A 16,339-nucleotide genomic window follows, 5' to 3' on the forward strand; every position below is an offset into this window, starting at 1 on the left:
TGATTGTAAGCCGGTTTGATTCTTCCTTAAGTGGTAGAGAAAGTCGGCATATAAAAGCCAACTCTTCTCCTCCTCCTCCTCCTCCTCCTCCTCCTCCTCCTCAGAATTACTGGGTGCCGTAGGTTTGCCTCCCCTCCTTTCTTTTGCCTCCAAGTATTGCTAATAATGCATGGACCAGAGAAACAGAGTTAACTCTGCCGAAGGGGAAGGGAGAAGTCAGCAGGGATGTCCAAAATCCTGCTTTAAGTTGTGTGCCCTAGGAAGTGGGAAGCAGCTCCTCCCGAATGAACAAGATGGAAATTTTCTGCTTGTCAAAATTAGTCAGATGCACATTTCTAGCAAGGGTGTTACAGATCCCTGTTGGGAAGGAAAGTAAATATATAAAGATGATTCCGTTTAATTATTAACGAGTACACGAGGGCCTTGGAACAGACAGAATTCTACATGCCATCCTTGACCTACTTTGCATTTCTGGAAGTATCTCTCATTGGACCAGGACCTAACCACGTTTCTGAGATGTAGGAAAGCTATAGATTGGGTTGCAACATACGCACTTGGACCCTTTCGCTTAGCGCTGTGGCGAGCCCGTGTAGGAGACAGTGGATAACGCGCACCTTAGAGACAGAAGTTAAAAGGCTCATGAAATAGTGGGGCAGTGTTTCCTGCCAGGGACTAGCCCTGCTGGTATCAAAAAGTTTTCGATTTGTTTTAATTATTTAAAGTCTAGGCGAGCACTCAGGCTCGAGCAGACTGAGGGAAATAAATGCGGCATTTTATGATGTTGCAAGTTTGGGACAGGGAGCGGTGTATGGTGTCATGTCATGTGATGTTACTGACATTAGCCAATAGGTACCCATGGTCAATTCTCTTTGAAGTTGCAATGGCACCCCTTCCTGAAGGGGAAATAATCCCCTTTACCCATGAATAGTAATTCGCAGTTCTGATTTTGGGCTTAATGGGTTTTCTGTAATCAGATTTCTAGGCACCTGGGGGAAAGTGTTCAGATCCTCCAACACCAGATGGGTTTACTTGAAGAAAGTGTATTTTCTCTGGTGCAAGTTCAGTTTGTTCCCCTGAATCTCTTGGTTGTAAAGATCTCTGTGTTTTGTTTTTAATAGTGCATTTCTGAGTAGAATTACTCCAGTACAGATCCACTGAAGTAAGTGGGCTTAGACTGGAGTAACTATGCATAGGATTGTACTGTATGTTCATAATACATTTAGATTTCAAAGCTAAAGGTGTCATTACTATACCATGAGAACAGGGTAGAGTCGTTGATCTGGGGTACAGATATTATCTCTCAGTACCAGGCTTACACAGTGTCCCAACACTGAAGAAATTATTGTTCATTTTAAAACTATTTTAATTTTGTTCCAGTCATAAAATTTAATTGAAGTTCCTCATTGCCTCATTTAATGCTACTCAGTCTCAGAATGATTATAGAGAATGATTCATACAGATCCCTTGCTCCCTAGTCCTGCTACCCACTTTGTTGTACTGGCAAGCAAGGTGTTTACAGAATAGATAAAAAGGGTAGGTGTCCCATTTGCATTGCTTGTGGGTGAAATGCATCCAATGTTACTGACTGCGAGTCCAAGAAATGGGCTGGATTCCTTGGCTTGATTTGGCACAGGCCAATGTGAAACTGTTTTATTTTCAAAATAAGTTGAATTTTTTTTCTTAATCTGAACTTTAAAAAAAAGTTTATGTCTCCCCCCTGCACAGTGTTCTCGGTGGTGTCATCCTGGGCGCAAGGGCCCCCATAAGCCTCCCCAAGCCACGCAGCACACCTCTTGTGGTGTAGTGGTTAAGAACAGTGGTTTGGAGCGGTGGACTCTGATCTGGGTTTGATTCCCCACTCCTCCACATGAGCAGCGGAGGCTAATCTGTTGAACTAGATTTGTTTCCCCACTCCTACACATGAAGCCAGCTGGGTGACTGTGGGCTAGTCAGACCTCTCTTAGAGCTCTCTGCCCCACCTACCTCACAGTATGTCTGTTGTGGGGAGGGGAGGGGAAGGTGATTGTAAGCCGGTTTGAGTCTCCCTTAAGTGGTAGAGAAAATCGGCATATAAAAACCAACTCTTTTCTTCTTCCTCTTCCTCCTCTTCTTCCTCTTCTTCTTTTCAGCTGAGAAGGGCTCATACTGGTACTTCCATGGCATCCAAAAATCAAAGTTGCGCTAGAAATCTGCCCTGAGTATTCTGTTTTTTATCTTGGGTGGAAGGAGGAACGATGCTGCAGAATTGTATTTCAACATATGCAGTCGCAGCTTCTGCATTCACCCGATATGGAAAGGTTAAATCTGGCATGGGAACATTGTATTAGAGGGGGCCTTGGGTGTTCAAGAGGGGAGACTTGTGTGCTGCCATGGCAATGCAATTTCGCTGGAGCACTTCAGTGGTTATTGTGTCAAGGGGATGCAGGTGTTGGATGATCCGATCGGAAGGGGCGAGAGTAGGAAGGGGTTTGAAGTCCTTCTGATTGAAATACTTATTTCAATAGGCCAGCCAGAATGTGTACCAACTTAACGCGCAGAGGAAAAGAAACTTGCTGACCCAAATGGATTTTCTGATAGAAGGGATTAAACGGACGATGGGGACACTTAACTGTGTGTGTGTAAAGTGCCATCGAGTCGCAGCCGACTTATGGGGTTTTCATGGCAAGAGACTAAAAGAGGTGGTTTGCCAGTACCTTCCTCTGCACAGCAACCCTGGACTTCATTGGTGGTCTCCCATCCAAATACTAACCAGGGCTGACCGTGCTTAGCTTCTGAGATCTGACAAGATCAGGCTAGCCTGGGCCATCCAGTTCAGGGCTTTACTGTATGCTGTAGAAATATGTCAAAGCTGTCTGATTTCAGCTGACTGAAACCCAAAATTAGAAACCGGGCCTTTAAACAGGCTGCCTGTGTAATATTTCCACAGGATCTTTTAAAAACCAAAAACACAAAACCCAAACTTGTTTGTCATAATGTGACAAACAAGTTTGGGTTTTGTGTTTTTGGTTTTTAAAAGATCCTGTGGAAATATTACACAGGCAGCCTGTTTAAAGGCCCGGTCGCTAATTTTGGGTTTCAGTCGGCTGAAATCAGACACCTTTGAATTTCTAGTGAAATGTTGCATAAGCATAGAAACCAGTTTTCTGATCTGGTTTGCAATAATACCATTATTATGGGCTGGGGGAGGTGGCCAGTTCTCTTTTTGAGTCAGCTGTGTATTCTGGTAAACCTATTAAAATAATATTTTCCAATAAAAAAATTTTCACCACAAGGAAAACTTGTTGTTGGGGCAAGACTTTCAGATGCCCCAATCTGACTTTCAAAAAAAAAAAACCTCTAGAAGAAGGGAGAGTTGCACTATATAAACTATCTATCTATCTATCTATCTATCTGTCTGTCATCAAAATTAAGAGTGGAATTGTATGCAGTGTTACTATATCCCCCCACCTCTTGGAGTATTAATCCTGACCTTTCTTTTGAATACCTGATAAAAAGCAGTATTTTGAGACAGATCTGTAGATCTCTGCTCTGGGGCCTTCCAGAAGCTTGAGCTCAATTAGCCTTTCTTTCCAAAGATAATGAGACAAGACAATGGATGCGAAATGGCCTCTGGCACCTAGTTAATGAACAGACTTTTTTCTTTCTGCGGAGCACTTTAAAATTCTTTGATGTTCTTTCAGTCTTAAGAGAATATTTAGGGGAGCTTGTTTGGGTTGGGTTTTTTTTTAAGAAAAAGAAACAAGAGCAGAGAGAAATGAGAACAGCGGACTTCAGACATTTGCATACGGAGAAGTGGGATGGTTCTTGGTAAATGACAGCAAATTGGGCATCCATTATTGTTCTTGGATGCTGCAGTGATTGGGCACAGTACCAGAATGACACTAAAACTCAAGTTTCATAAGAACATAAGATCAGACCAAGGTCCATCAAGTCCAGCAGTCTGTTCACACAGTAGCCAACCAGGTGCCTCTAGGAAGCTCACAAGCAAGACAACTGCAGCAGTATTATCCTGCCTGTGTTTCAGTACACCTAATATATTCGGCATGCTCCTCTGATCCTGGAGAGAATAGGTATGCATCATAACTAGTATCCATTTTGACTAGAAGCCATGGATAGCCCTCTCCTCCATGAACATGTCTACTCCCCTCTTAAAGCCTTCCAAGTTGGCAGCCATCACCACATCCTGGGGCAGGGAGTTCCACATTTTATGTATTGTGTGAAATACAACCTTTTCATTGGGTGTTTCATTGTTTCATTGGGTGGAGGGCAAAATTGCAAATCCTGCCCCAACCACAAGCAATCAAATTTGCCTGGCATAACTGGACATGCTTGGGGGGGGGGGCGGGAAATCTGACCCAAAACATTTAGAAGATATTTCTTCTCATCTGCCTTTTACAGGTTCATGCTCTCCACTTGCTGAGATCTTATGCAGTGGAGCCAGCCCTGCCCTGACACTGCTTTAAGGGATGGTACGAGGGCCGCAACATTAGCAAAAGACCTCCAGAGGGCAGCCCCTGACCCCCCCACCCCTGCTCAGTAAGGTGGCAGTGGCAAAGGAGGAAAAATCAGTGTTATAGCAACACCATGATGTCACTTCTGGCGCAAATCCAGAAGTGACTTTGGCATGATGCACTGGGATCGTTATTGCCTACTTGAGAGGGGACGTGGCCACAGCCTTAAATAACTCTATCCTGGACCCAGGAGATTTCAGCTATCTACCAGTCTTAGATGTTACATTCTTGAGCAAGGTGATTGAAATGGTGGTCAACTTCAGGCATTCCTGGATGAAGCAGATTGTTTGGATCTTTTTCAGTCCAGTTTCAGGCCTGGTTATGGGACTGAAACAGTCTTGGTCACCCTGGTGGATGACCTGTGCTGGGAGATGGAAGAGGGAGTGCAACTCTGTTGATTCTCCTGGACCTCTCAGTGGCTTTTGATGCCATTGATCATGGTATCTTTCTGGACTACCTTTCCAGGCTGGGTCTGGAAGGCACTGTTTTGTGGTGGTTCCAGTCTTAATAATGTTTTGGAAGGAATGAAAGCTCATTTAGCTGCTATCACAAGGTGTGTGTTTTTTCCAATCTGGGGGTGAGTCTATTCTGATGGCTCAGGGGGTTTATCGAGCAAAAATCCTGTCCTTCTTACCGTATGGAGCCCCTATTTGGATCTCAGTAGCTTTAGCTACTCTGGAGGCAGTGCTGTACTCTTTCATTCTTGCGTACTCTTCTGTGAGCTCCTAAATGCATTTCAAATTCTAATTTGCGGCTGGAAACTGGTTGTAGTCACATTTCTCTTACGGCTTGAATTGCGGCAGTAAAATTCAAACTCTTTTTGTTAGATTGTGAGTCTCTATCAGAGTTCTTAAGAGGTTCTCAGTTTGACTCCCTTAGATCACCTTGGGATAAGTTAATAGAGGATAAGCTATTGAGTTTAAGGTTTAATTTGTCCTTCTCTTCTATTGATATGCCAAATGTTAGAAAGAAGGCTTGGGAATCATTGAGGAGATTAGATCAGGAGGACAGTAATTTAGATTCTAGGAGATGTGGTCTTCTCCCCCCTTCCCTTTTGGATGGGCTTTTCAGCCCCCTTTTCCCTGTTTTGCCAAGTTATTTCACTTCTCTAACAGTCCCAATTTTTCATCAACTTTATTTATTGGCTGTCAGGTCCCTACGAGGGTATTAGCCATCCCCAGAGACTCTGCCCTTGTGGTAGAGCTGAAACTGAAACTTTATCTTGTTTTGTGTTTAGTTGTTATTTGTATTAGTCTATAAGAGCTAAATATACATTGCCTTTATTGACCAGGTTCCCTTGCTATTCACATTATTTTCATCTGTTATATCTTTTGGCTGGTAATTATGAGCGTGTTACTGCATCTGTGGTAAAGTTTATATTTTGTACCCTTAGAATTAGACAGGCATATGTTAAAAGTATCCCTGGGGTTAGATATTAGCAGGACTGTTGTTTTATTAGTTTTGCCAAGGTGCTTTGGGGCACGTAGGGGCTCTGATTTTGAAACAGGAACAGATAATCTGAAGAGGAATGTGTGTGTGTGTTAAGTGCCGTCAAGCCGCTTCTGACTCATGGCGACCCTATGAATCAGTGTCCTCCAAAATGTCCTCTCTTTGACAGCCTTGCTCAGATCTTGCAAATTGAGGGGCGTGGCTTCCTTTATAGAGTCAATCCATCTCTTGTTGGGTCTTCCCAACAAGAGGAATAGAAACTCCTAAACAATGTGAAAAATATTTAAAAGAAAGCCTTTTGGCAGACAAGCAGATAATTGTGAAGGGGTTTCTGTGTCGCAGAATATCTCAGTTGGGTTCATCTGCATAATAATAGAAACCCCTTGCATAGCTGTTAAGCTTTGGGTAGCCAAACAATTCGTTTTCAAGGAGTTTATTTTTATGTTGCACAAGAATCTAGTTCTGTTTTGCCATATCTCTGTAGTACAGTTATATCCGACCGTTCCTCCAAGGCACTGGTTCCCAACCAGGGGTCCGTGGACCCCCAGGGGTCTGTGAGAACTAAATTAAGGTCCACGAAACAAAGTTATAAACCCATAATAAATTAATATTTTCAATTAAAAGTTCTCTATTATAAAAATATATTCAAATATTATTCTAAGTTTAATGTTTAACAGTTATGATTAAAGTTTATTTTCAAATTCTCAGAATTTTTATTTTGAACCTTGGGGTTTCTGCACCGAACAAAAAAGTCCTAGTGGTCCTTGGTCAAAAAAAGGTTGGGAACCACTGCTCCAAGGGCTTCAGACAGCATATATCTTCCCCAGCTACCTGAAACCAACTTCCATCGGGATCAAACTCAGGTTGTGAGCAGAGCTTTTGACTGCAGTACTGCAGCTTAACACTCTGCGCCTCGGGGCTCTTGTTTTGGTAGCTAGGTCAGGGGAAATGGTTCCTGAACCTCTTACTGTACAGCCTTGAGGATTTCCTCTCTGTTTGTATGCGCTGGCAATAATGAATCGTTAAGGCTAAATCATTGCTCAGGAATCATGAAGTGTGGTGTCTAGGCTTCAAGATGGTGGCTTTTGCCATTTGATGGAAGGGAATTTTATTTTTCCTGCCTGCTTCCCCCTTCCCAATTATGAGAGAGCCAAGCAAAAATCAAATGATAGTTTCATTATCTGTAACTAGAGTTGCCAACTTCCAGGTAGTGGCTGAAGATCTCCTGCTATTACAACTGATCTCCAGCCGATAGAGATCAGTTCATCTGGAGAAAATGGCCACTTTGGCCATTGGACTCTATGGCATTGAAGTCCCTTCTAAACCCTGCCCTTCTCAGGCTCTGCCCCCAAAACCTCCCGCCAGTGGCGAAGAGAGACCTGGCAACCCTATCTGTAACCATCCCTTAAACTTGAATTGCCTTATATAACAGCATGCTTGTTAATTGTGTGGCAGTTGGGACTGTAGTTCTAGTCAATAACAGATCTCCTACTACATTAGACACTTTAGATACCTACCAAGGCCAAGACCCTGTCTGGCAAATAGGGTTGCCAGGATCTCTCTGGTCACTGGTGGAGGCAGGGGGTAGGGTTACCAGATCCAGGCTGGGAAACTCCTGGAGATTTGGGGATGGAGCCTGGGGAGGACAGGGATCTCAGGGGTACAATGCCATAGAATCCACCCTCCAAAGCATCCATTTCCTCCAGGGGAACTGATCTCTGTAGTCTGGAGATGAGCTGTAATCCCTGGGAAATCCCCAAGTCCCACCTGGAGGCTGGCATCCCTGCTGGCAAAGCTGGATATTCAGTTAGTAACTGACTGCTCAAGATTCCTTCGAGCTTGCAACAGCTTTCAGGAAGCTGCATGTGGGAGGTATGTTTGGGCAGAATGAAAGTTTTATGTGTGTATTGTCTTTGCATACTTTGTGCACACTAAGGGGCACTTTCACACAGCCCAAATAATGCACTTTCAATCCACTTTCAGTGCACCTTAATGATCGTTTGCAAGTGAATTTTGCCAGCTCACACAGTAAAATCCACCTTCAGAGTGGATTGAAAGTGCATTATTTGGGCTGTGTGAAAGTGCTTCCTAGTGTATGCCAATCTCTTATTGTTGGTTTGGACAGAAGATCTCCACAGGAGACCTGACAAACAAGGAGACAAACAATGGTACATAAAGCTGTCTTTAGAGATACCTGTAAGTATACATGTGCGTTCTGCTTATAATTACCACAGTGTTTGGGGTGAGGAGAAACCCCCCCCCCCAAGTGTATCTCAGATTCCAGCTGTTTTATCCTGCAGGAATCAATAGGAACCAGAGTGAATTGAGCCAGCCTGTACCTTTCCCCCATATTCCATTCCTTGGCCAAGTGAAATAACGCAGAGTCAGTGTGTGCTTCTTAAATCTGGCAGAACCTTGGGGAATATGAATGATTTTTATACCGAGATGTTGGAGAGACTTTAAGTTTTAATTTAAAACTGTGGGGGTTTTTTTTCATAAAGGAGGTTCTTTCCACTGAAAGCTAAAAATATGATGATCTCCTTCTCCAATTCCTGTAAATGTAATATCGTGTATATTTGTATTTTGACAGCATGAGAAAAAAAATCTCATAAAATATCTACTCTTCTCTTCAAATGTCAGGAAATGCTTTTTATTTAGGGGGGGGGGGATTTCATGTTCTTGCATTCCAGGAACTTGGAGGGTCAATAGTCAGACATCTTGTGCAAATAATCATAAAGCATATGAAGATTGTTTCTACCCGTCAACTTTTGGTTCTTCTGAAGGGAAAGGGCTGTTGGAGTTATTTATGTTTACTAATGTATTGCAGTATGTCTTAACTCTCCTTGCTATTACTTTGCCTCTGGGTAATCTTGAACACGCTGAATAGTCATCTCTCTACATTTTGATTCTGTTTCCTAAAAGAAAAAAAATCAGGCCTCTGCTAAGTTAAAAATAGCATAGGTAAGGAATATTTAGCATAGGAAATATGATCCGTCTGCAGCTGATACAGTTTATATGAAATAATTACTTCTTAGAGAAGTAGATGAGGAAAAGTTAATCCTCCACCCACATAAGACTATTTCATCCAGCAGAGTGGAGAGGGTGGTGGCTGAGTACTAGAGCATCTGCTTGGCATGCAGAAAGTCCCCGGTTCAATCCCGGGCATCTCCAGTTAAAGGGACTAGGCAAGTAGGTGATGTGAAAGACCTCTGCCTGAGACCCTGGAGAGCCGCTGCTGGTCAGAGTAGACAATGCTGACTTTGATGGACCAAGGGTCTAGGGGAGGGGGGGTGGCTCTGTGGTACAGCATCTGCTTGGCATGCAGAAGGTCCCAGGTTCAATCCTCGGCATCTCCAGTTAAAGGGCTAGGCAAGTAGGTGATTTGAAAGACCTCTGCCTGAGGCACCGGAGAGCCGCTGCCGGTGTGAGTAGAGAATACTGACTTTGGTGGACCGAGGGTCTGATTCAGTATAAGGCGGCTTCATGTGTTTATGTGTTCATGTGAGAGTAATTTTTGCTGATCCCTCTGCACTGAAGATCCCCCCCTCCTCTATATCATGCCCCGTAGTCTTTCTGGAGGGGGGGTCCCTTTTCCCCAGGGGCAGCATTGCAGTTGCACGGTAAGCTGTAGAAGGAGGGAGGGAATGGTAACACGCCATTCCCCAAGCAGAGCTCTGGTTGCAGCGCTCTGGATCCCATCTATGAAAAATAGAACTTTTAAATGACTTTATTTAAAAAAAAACATTAGACAGATGTACTACAGAGAGGTCTAATAATAGCTGTTAGCCATGATAGTTAAACTGGAATGTCTGCCTATAGAATCAGCATACTTCTAAGATCCCAATGCAGCGAACAAAATTCATGGAATTCCCCCCTTTGCACAGGTAGTAATTTTAGGCAGGATCCAACACAATATTGGGCTAGATATAGGGGTGCAGCGTCACAGTTCAGAGCCCTGTTTGGAGTTCACTTCCCCCCCTGTGCAAAATCAAACCTGTGGATCTTTATTTTCATTCCATGTTGTCTTTCCTCATGCCAAAATTTCCCTGACAAATAGATGCAATCTTTCCTGTAATTTGTGCATTAAATAGCATATAAATGCCATGTAAGGAACACCAGCAGTGAAAAATCTCTCAACAACATATACAAATAAATGGGAAAAGTTATGCTTAGCTAAGTGGTGTGATCCAGCATCGGATGCCTTTGCCTTCTAATACAGTCTTCTGTATGTATTTAGTGAAGAAATGAGCATCCTACTTACCTGAGTAAGCCACATGAATTCCTGGTTATCAGTTTTTTAGATATGGTCTTCATTGGTAAAAACTGACTGTCTGATTTTGGTAGAATAGAGGATCCTGTTATGTTTCATATTGTTTACACTTCATTCTCTCTCTGTTTTTTTAAAGAGTCCGTGGTGGTGGAATACCAGGCAGTGCTGGATAGGATATCCTTTACAGGTAAAGGAGGGCTATTATTTTGCATGGAAATGGATATAAATTGTTTGAATTTGCTGCAAAACTGAGAAAACGTTATGCTCTGTTAAAAAGCTGTGTCTGGTCTGTTGTTATTTTTAAAAAGGTAAAGGTAGCCTCCCTGTGCAAGCACTGGGTCATTACTGACCCATGGGGTGACATCACTAGGCAGACTGTGTTTACGGGGTGATTGGCCAATGCCTTCCCCAGTCATTTACTTTACCCCCAGCAAGCTGGGTACTCATTTTACTGACCTCGGAAGGATGGAAGGCTGAGTCAACCTGGAGCCGGCCACCTGAAAGTGACTTTCATCAGGATCGAAGTCAGGTTGTGAGCAGAGCTTTGACTGCAGTGCTGCAGCTTACCACTCTGCACCACAGGGCTCCTGATTGTTATTTTGAAAGCATGAAAGCATGAAAAAGATGGGCGAGGCGCAGATTCTCAAGGACTTGTCTCCATAGAGGTGTGGGGCAGAAAGTCTCCTATGAATAGGCTGACTGTACAATTTTGAACGGGACAGTTCAGTTTTTATCATATTTCCTGGCCGTCCCGTCTTTTTAATTAAAATGTCTATTTTGTCTCATTCTGCACCTCATTACACTTCCAGCGTTTGTTTCCTTCCGTTCTGACATTTCTTTTGCTGCATGCAAGCATGGCTGGGTAAATTCTCATAGAAAAAGTGCTTCGATCCGGTTACACTAATATTACATAACCCCTGTCCCATTTTTGCCATCCCAATGTCCCGTTTTTGTATCAAGGAAATATGGTCAGCCTACCTATGAATCCTGTGTAGAGTTGTGTCTGCACCACAGTGCCCTTCCTTTTTCTAAACTGTTTCTGCACACTTGATGTGGTGCTAAATACTGCTGAAATAGAAAGGGGTGGGAGAGAGGAAATATTCTTTAGAATTCGTATTCAGAATCTCACTTAAAGGGTTGGGTCTCATGGATCCATTCCATTTGTGACAGTGCCTTCTCCTGACGCAAAAAGCTGTTGATGATAATTATTTTAAGCCTTTAATTATGAGCCATTTCAGGAAGTTATCAGGATTTCCATTTTTCATCACAAGGACACTATGTTTCCATTATAATTATAACGTTGCAGAAGAATTATAAAAAAAGCATCATATCTCATTCAGTGGATTCTGGGGTTTCACAGGTGTCTAACTTTGACTACATCTATCTCAGGAACTAATTTCTTATTTTAGAAGTGTTTTCATTGCTGTACCTTTCATCTTCATGCTTATAAAATAAATTCTTGGCTTATCTATAAGGAGCTGATACATCCTACACTTCAAGGAGCATGTGAAAAACTTTAAAAAGAGACTTGCAGAGCAGCCTTAAACAGAGTCACACCCTCCTAATCCCGTTGACTCCAGTGGCATTAAAAGGGTGTAACTCGTCTTAGTTATGAACTGTCGGAAGCCCAGTAATATGTGGTGATCATTCTTAGTGAAAGGCCTCTCTTTTCTGGCTGGTTATTTGTGTTCCGCTAGCACTCAAAACTCTGAAGACAAAAAACAGATAAGTATCATTTGTTCAAGGCACTTCCAGACATGAAGGAGAAATTTTGGTCACATCATGAGAAGACAAAGACTCACTGGAAAAGACAATGATGTTAGGAAAAGGAAAAGACCCAACATGAGATGGATTGACTCTATAAAGGAAGCCACGGCTCTCAGTTTGCAAGACCTGAGCAAGGCTGTTAACGATAAGACATTTTGGTGGACATTAATTCATAGGGTTGCCATGAGTCGGAAGCGACTTGACAGCACTTAACACACACACACACACACACACACACACACACACACACACAGGAGCAATTCTGTCCATCTGTGGAGATACAGTTCCATTGAACGCCCACCCCACTCCTAAAGATAGGGATTGTTTTGGTGATAACCTTTTAGCAGGTATATTGGATTTTTTAAAAATTACTCGTTGCCACATACTTGCTAACAATGGAATGTTGAGAATGACTGCTCTTGTCCACAGCTAGCATGGTGTAGGGGTTACAGTGTTTGTTTAGGATCTGGGAGACCCAGGTTCAAATCCCTACTCTGTTATGGAAGCTCACTGGGTGACCTTGGGCCAGTCATTCACCCTAACCTACTTCACTGGTGGTGTGTCAGGAGTGCAAGGGGAAAGAACGGAAGGACTAGAGCTGAGATATTACCATCCAAATTGAAGCAAGCTCTCAGTCTGTCTTTGCATTAAATATGTGTTTAAAAATTCACAAGAGTGTCCAAGTTATGTGTCCTAGATTCTTTTATTAGAACCGTGCAAATATGCACTCGGTAACTGCCAGAGCCAAGCGGTAGATTTGGAAAGCCTTTGTTGAATCTGTAAATAAAATACAAAACTCGTTTTAAAATCATAATGAGAACGAAAGACTGGAAAGACTATTATGTTCACGTCATTGTTGAGGCACAATGCACTTATGAACGACTGAGCCCTGCAGAATAATAGATTTTGAGGTAAGAAAAAGACTATTTTGTCCAATGGTCTCAGCCCTCCCTGCCTCCTAATTCTAGCCTGCAGTGAGGCACAGGTGGGGGAGCAGTGGCCTGTTCTAGTCCCAGATTAGTCAGACATGCACAGAACAATAGATGGCTTTAAAAGGAGCTTAGACAGATTTATGGAGGTTATGTTCATCAATAGCTAGTAAATTCAGAAGCAGTAAACCTCTGAAAACCAGAGCTAGAGGGTAACATTAGAGTCGGGACGCCTGTACCTCTGTGCCCTGGTTGTTGCCCCCTCACAGGGGGAGGGGAGGGGCTATGGCTCAATTTGTAGAGCATCTGCTTGGCATGCAGAAGGTCCCAGGTTCAATCCCTGGCATCTCCAGTTAAAGGGACCAGGCAGGAAGGTGATGTGAAAGACCTCTCTGCCTGAGACCCTGGAGAGCCGCTGCCGGTCTGAGTAGACAATACTGACTTTGATGGACCAAGGGTCTGATTCAGTATAAGTCAGCTTCATGTGTTCATGTGTGTTCACAGCAAATGGTTAAACACCATGTGGAACAGGATGCTAGACTCAATGGACCCCTTGTCTGATCCAGCAGGGCTCTTCTTACGTTCCAAACAGGACCCTACCAAGTGAAGCCTTGAGCTTCCTTGTACAACTAGACAATGAAACATTTCCATGGCCATGCTTACTTCCTAGACAAAACAATGGATTTTAACTAGGTATCTTAACGGTTGGAGATGCCATCTCTTCATTTCCAGATGGTGTACAACACTGTCTTTGTTTCTGTTTACTGCCTCCTGTGTAAATAAAGCTCACTGTGTTATGGAGTCTTCACCTTCTTGGCGAGTGAACATGGACATAAATAGTCCAAAGGTAACATGATTGTCGTGAGATGTGTGTGCACCTGAGAAAGGTCTCAATTATAAAAACTGTTCAAAATCCTTAATCTGGTTTCTGTGTGCTGAAAATCTTCTCCCTGTATGTAGTACATGGTACCTTCACAATTAAAGGAAGGGAGATGTAGTTAGTGTTTATTTGTAAAGAAAAAAGAAGGTAGGTATTATAAGGAAGAGACTTTAAATGTGGAGGAGGAACCCACAAGAGATCTGCGAGGTACAAAATATAGGTGGTCTGTGGGTTTTTTCTTTTTCTAGTGAATATCTAGAAAGTTCTTTGCAAAATATCTAGAAATTCTTTGCAAGTTAACTGTTTGTTAACCTCTTTGTTCTTTTCCCATTGCCTTTCAGCCATTGACGCCTGAGCTTCATTATTACTACATAGTCCAGCTATCATTCTACTGGTCGTTAATGTTTTCTCAGTTCATTGACATCAAAAGAAAGGTAAGTGAACAGTCAGTGTTTTAAACTACAGTCAGGCTGTCCAAGCAAACTTTGGCTGACCCTTGAGGGAACCGATGAGTAGCTTGCACGCTTGAATTAGCAAGGTCTTATTTGTGCGGCTGCAGAAATTTGGTGCTGCGCTGGCATCTGTGAATGGCTTCTGGCAGCAAGAGGTGCTTAGAATCATAGAGTTGGAAAGGACCACCAGGGTCATCTAGTCCAACCCCCTGCACACTGCAGGAAATTCACAAATACCTCCCCCCCACACCCCCAGTGACCCCTACTCCATGCCCAGAAGATGGCCAAGATGCCCTCCCTCTCATGAGCTGCCTGTCATAGAATGAGGACTGCTGACAGAGTGTCATCTAGCCTCTGCTTAAAAACCTCCAGGGAAGGCAAGCTTACCATCTCCCGAGGAAGCCTGTTCCACTGAGGAACCACTTTAACTGTTAGAAAATTCTTCCTAATGTCTAGACGGAAACTCTTTCAATTTAATTTTAACCTGTTGGTTCTGGTCCGACCTTCTCAGGCAACTTTTACGGAGCAGCCTGGAATTCTTAACATCCACAGCATGGACCATCAGTTAGTACCTGGTCTCCTTTCAGATTAGGCTGTGTCCTTACAGGGAAGCATTTGCCCTTGGTGTGGCATCAGAATGCCAAAGATAAGAGGCAAGGTATTATTTGCAGGGTTGAGGTGCTCTGCAGTTAATTTGCCAGTTGACAGCTGTCAAATTCTGCATGAAGTCATGAGCGCCCTTGGTTAATTACAGCCTTCCTGTCCTTATTGCATCATGGATTTAGCAGATCGCAGTGACAGGAATAATAACGGCTTGTCCTCCAGGCCTGGGGAAGTCAAGTTTACACCACATTTAACCCCCTTCCCATTTAACAGATGCGGTCTAGCTTTTCTCAGTCATTGGGTATAATAAACCCTGAACAGGTTTAGAAGAGGGAATGTGCAATTACGGCATTGGTACTGATCACAAGCACCCCCAGCAATCATGCTTGCCATGCAGTCTATTGCCTTCACTATACAGAAGAACAGATTCTATGTGATCTGGCATAATACTCCAAAGGTTTTCTTACAGGAGCTGGGTCCTGAAGTCTTTGGAGATTTTTAAAAAAAATAGTACAAACAAAAAGAATTGTGCTAATAAGCCCCTGACTTAACTTGAGTGCTAATTGATGGAATCAGTTGACCTGTCAGAGCCAACCCTGATTACTTGAATATAAACCACAATGCAGTAGATAATTGAATATAAAATATGTATTAGGTTAGTACTCTGAAAACCGTAATATAATATGATGATTTTAGGGGCCAAAATGTACATAAAAACATAAGAAAGGCCCTGCTGGATCAGACCAAGGCCCATCAAGTCCAGCAGTCTGTTCACACAGTGGCCAACCAGGTGCCTCTAGGAAGCCACTAACAAGACGAGTGCAGTAGCACCATCCTGCCTGTGTTCTACCGCACCCAAAATAATAGGCATGCTCCTCTGATACTAGAGAGAATAGGTACGCAGCATGACTAGTATCCATTCTAACTAACAGCCATGAATAACCCACTCCTCCATGAATATGTCCACTCCCCTCTTAAAGCCCTCCAAGCTGGCAGCCATCACAACATCCTGGGGCAGGGAGTTCCACAATTTAACTATGTGTTGTGTGAAAAAATACTTCCTTTTATCTGTTTTGAATCTCTCACCCTCCAGCTTTAGCAGATGACCCCGTGTTCTAGCATTATGGGAGAGGGAGAAAAACTTCTCCCTGTCCACTCTCTCCAAACCATGCATAATTTTATAGACCTCTATCTTGTCTCCCCTCAGCCGCCTTCTTTCCAAGCTAAACAGCCCTAAGCGTCTTAACCGCTCCCCATAGGACAGTTGCTCTGGTCCCCTAATCATTTTGGTTGCTCTTTTCTGCACCTTCTCAAGCTCTGTAATATCCTTTTTTAGGTGTGGTGACCAGAACTGTACACAGTATTCCAAGTGTGGTCTCACCATAAATTTGTACAAGGGCAGTATGATATCAGCAGTTTTATTCTCTATTCCTCGTCTAATTATGGCCAGCATGGAATTTGCCTTTTTTACAGCAGCC

At 43.1% G+C, this 16,339-nt stretch overlaps 1 protein-coding gene across 1 annotated transcript in view; it reads left to right on the forward strand.

Moving 5' to 3' along the window:
• Positions 1-16,339, forward strand: part of CERS6 (ceramide synthase 6) — a 131,313-nt gene that overhangs the window by 84,836 nt on the left and 30,138 nt on the right. The window contains exons 5-6 of the mRNA XM_056861264.1: positions 10,367-10,417; positions 14,148-14,240. Coding sequence (XP_056717242.1) covers positions 10,367-10,417; positions 14,148-14,240 — 144 coding nt within the window. The remainder of the gene's footprint in view (positions 1-10,366; positions 10,418-14,147; positions 14,241-16,339) is intronic.

The sequence above is a fragment of the Euleptes europaea genome, chromosome 15 (genome assembly GCF_029931775.1).
Source record: "Euleptes europaea isolate rEulEur1 chromosome 15, rEulEur1.hap1, whole genome shotgun sequence".
Classification (NCBI taxonomy): domain Eukaryota; kingdom Metazoa; phylum Chordata; class Lepidosauria; order Squamata; family Sphaerodactylidae; genus Euleptes; species Euleptes europaea.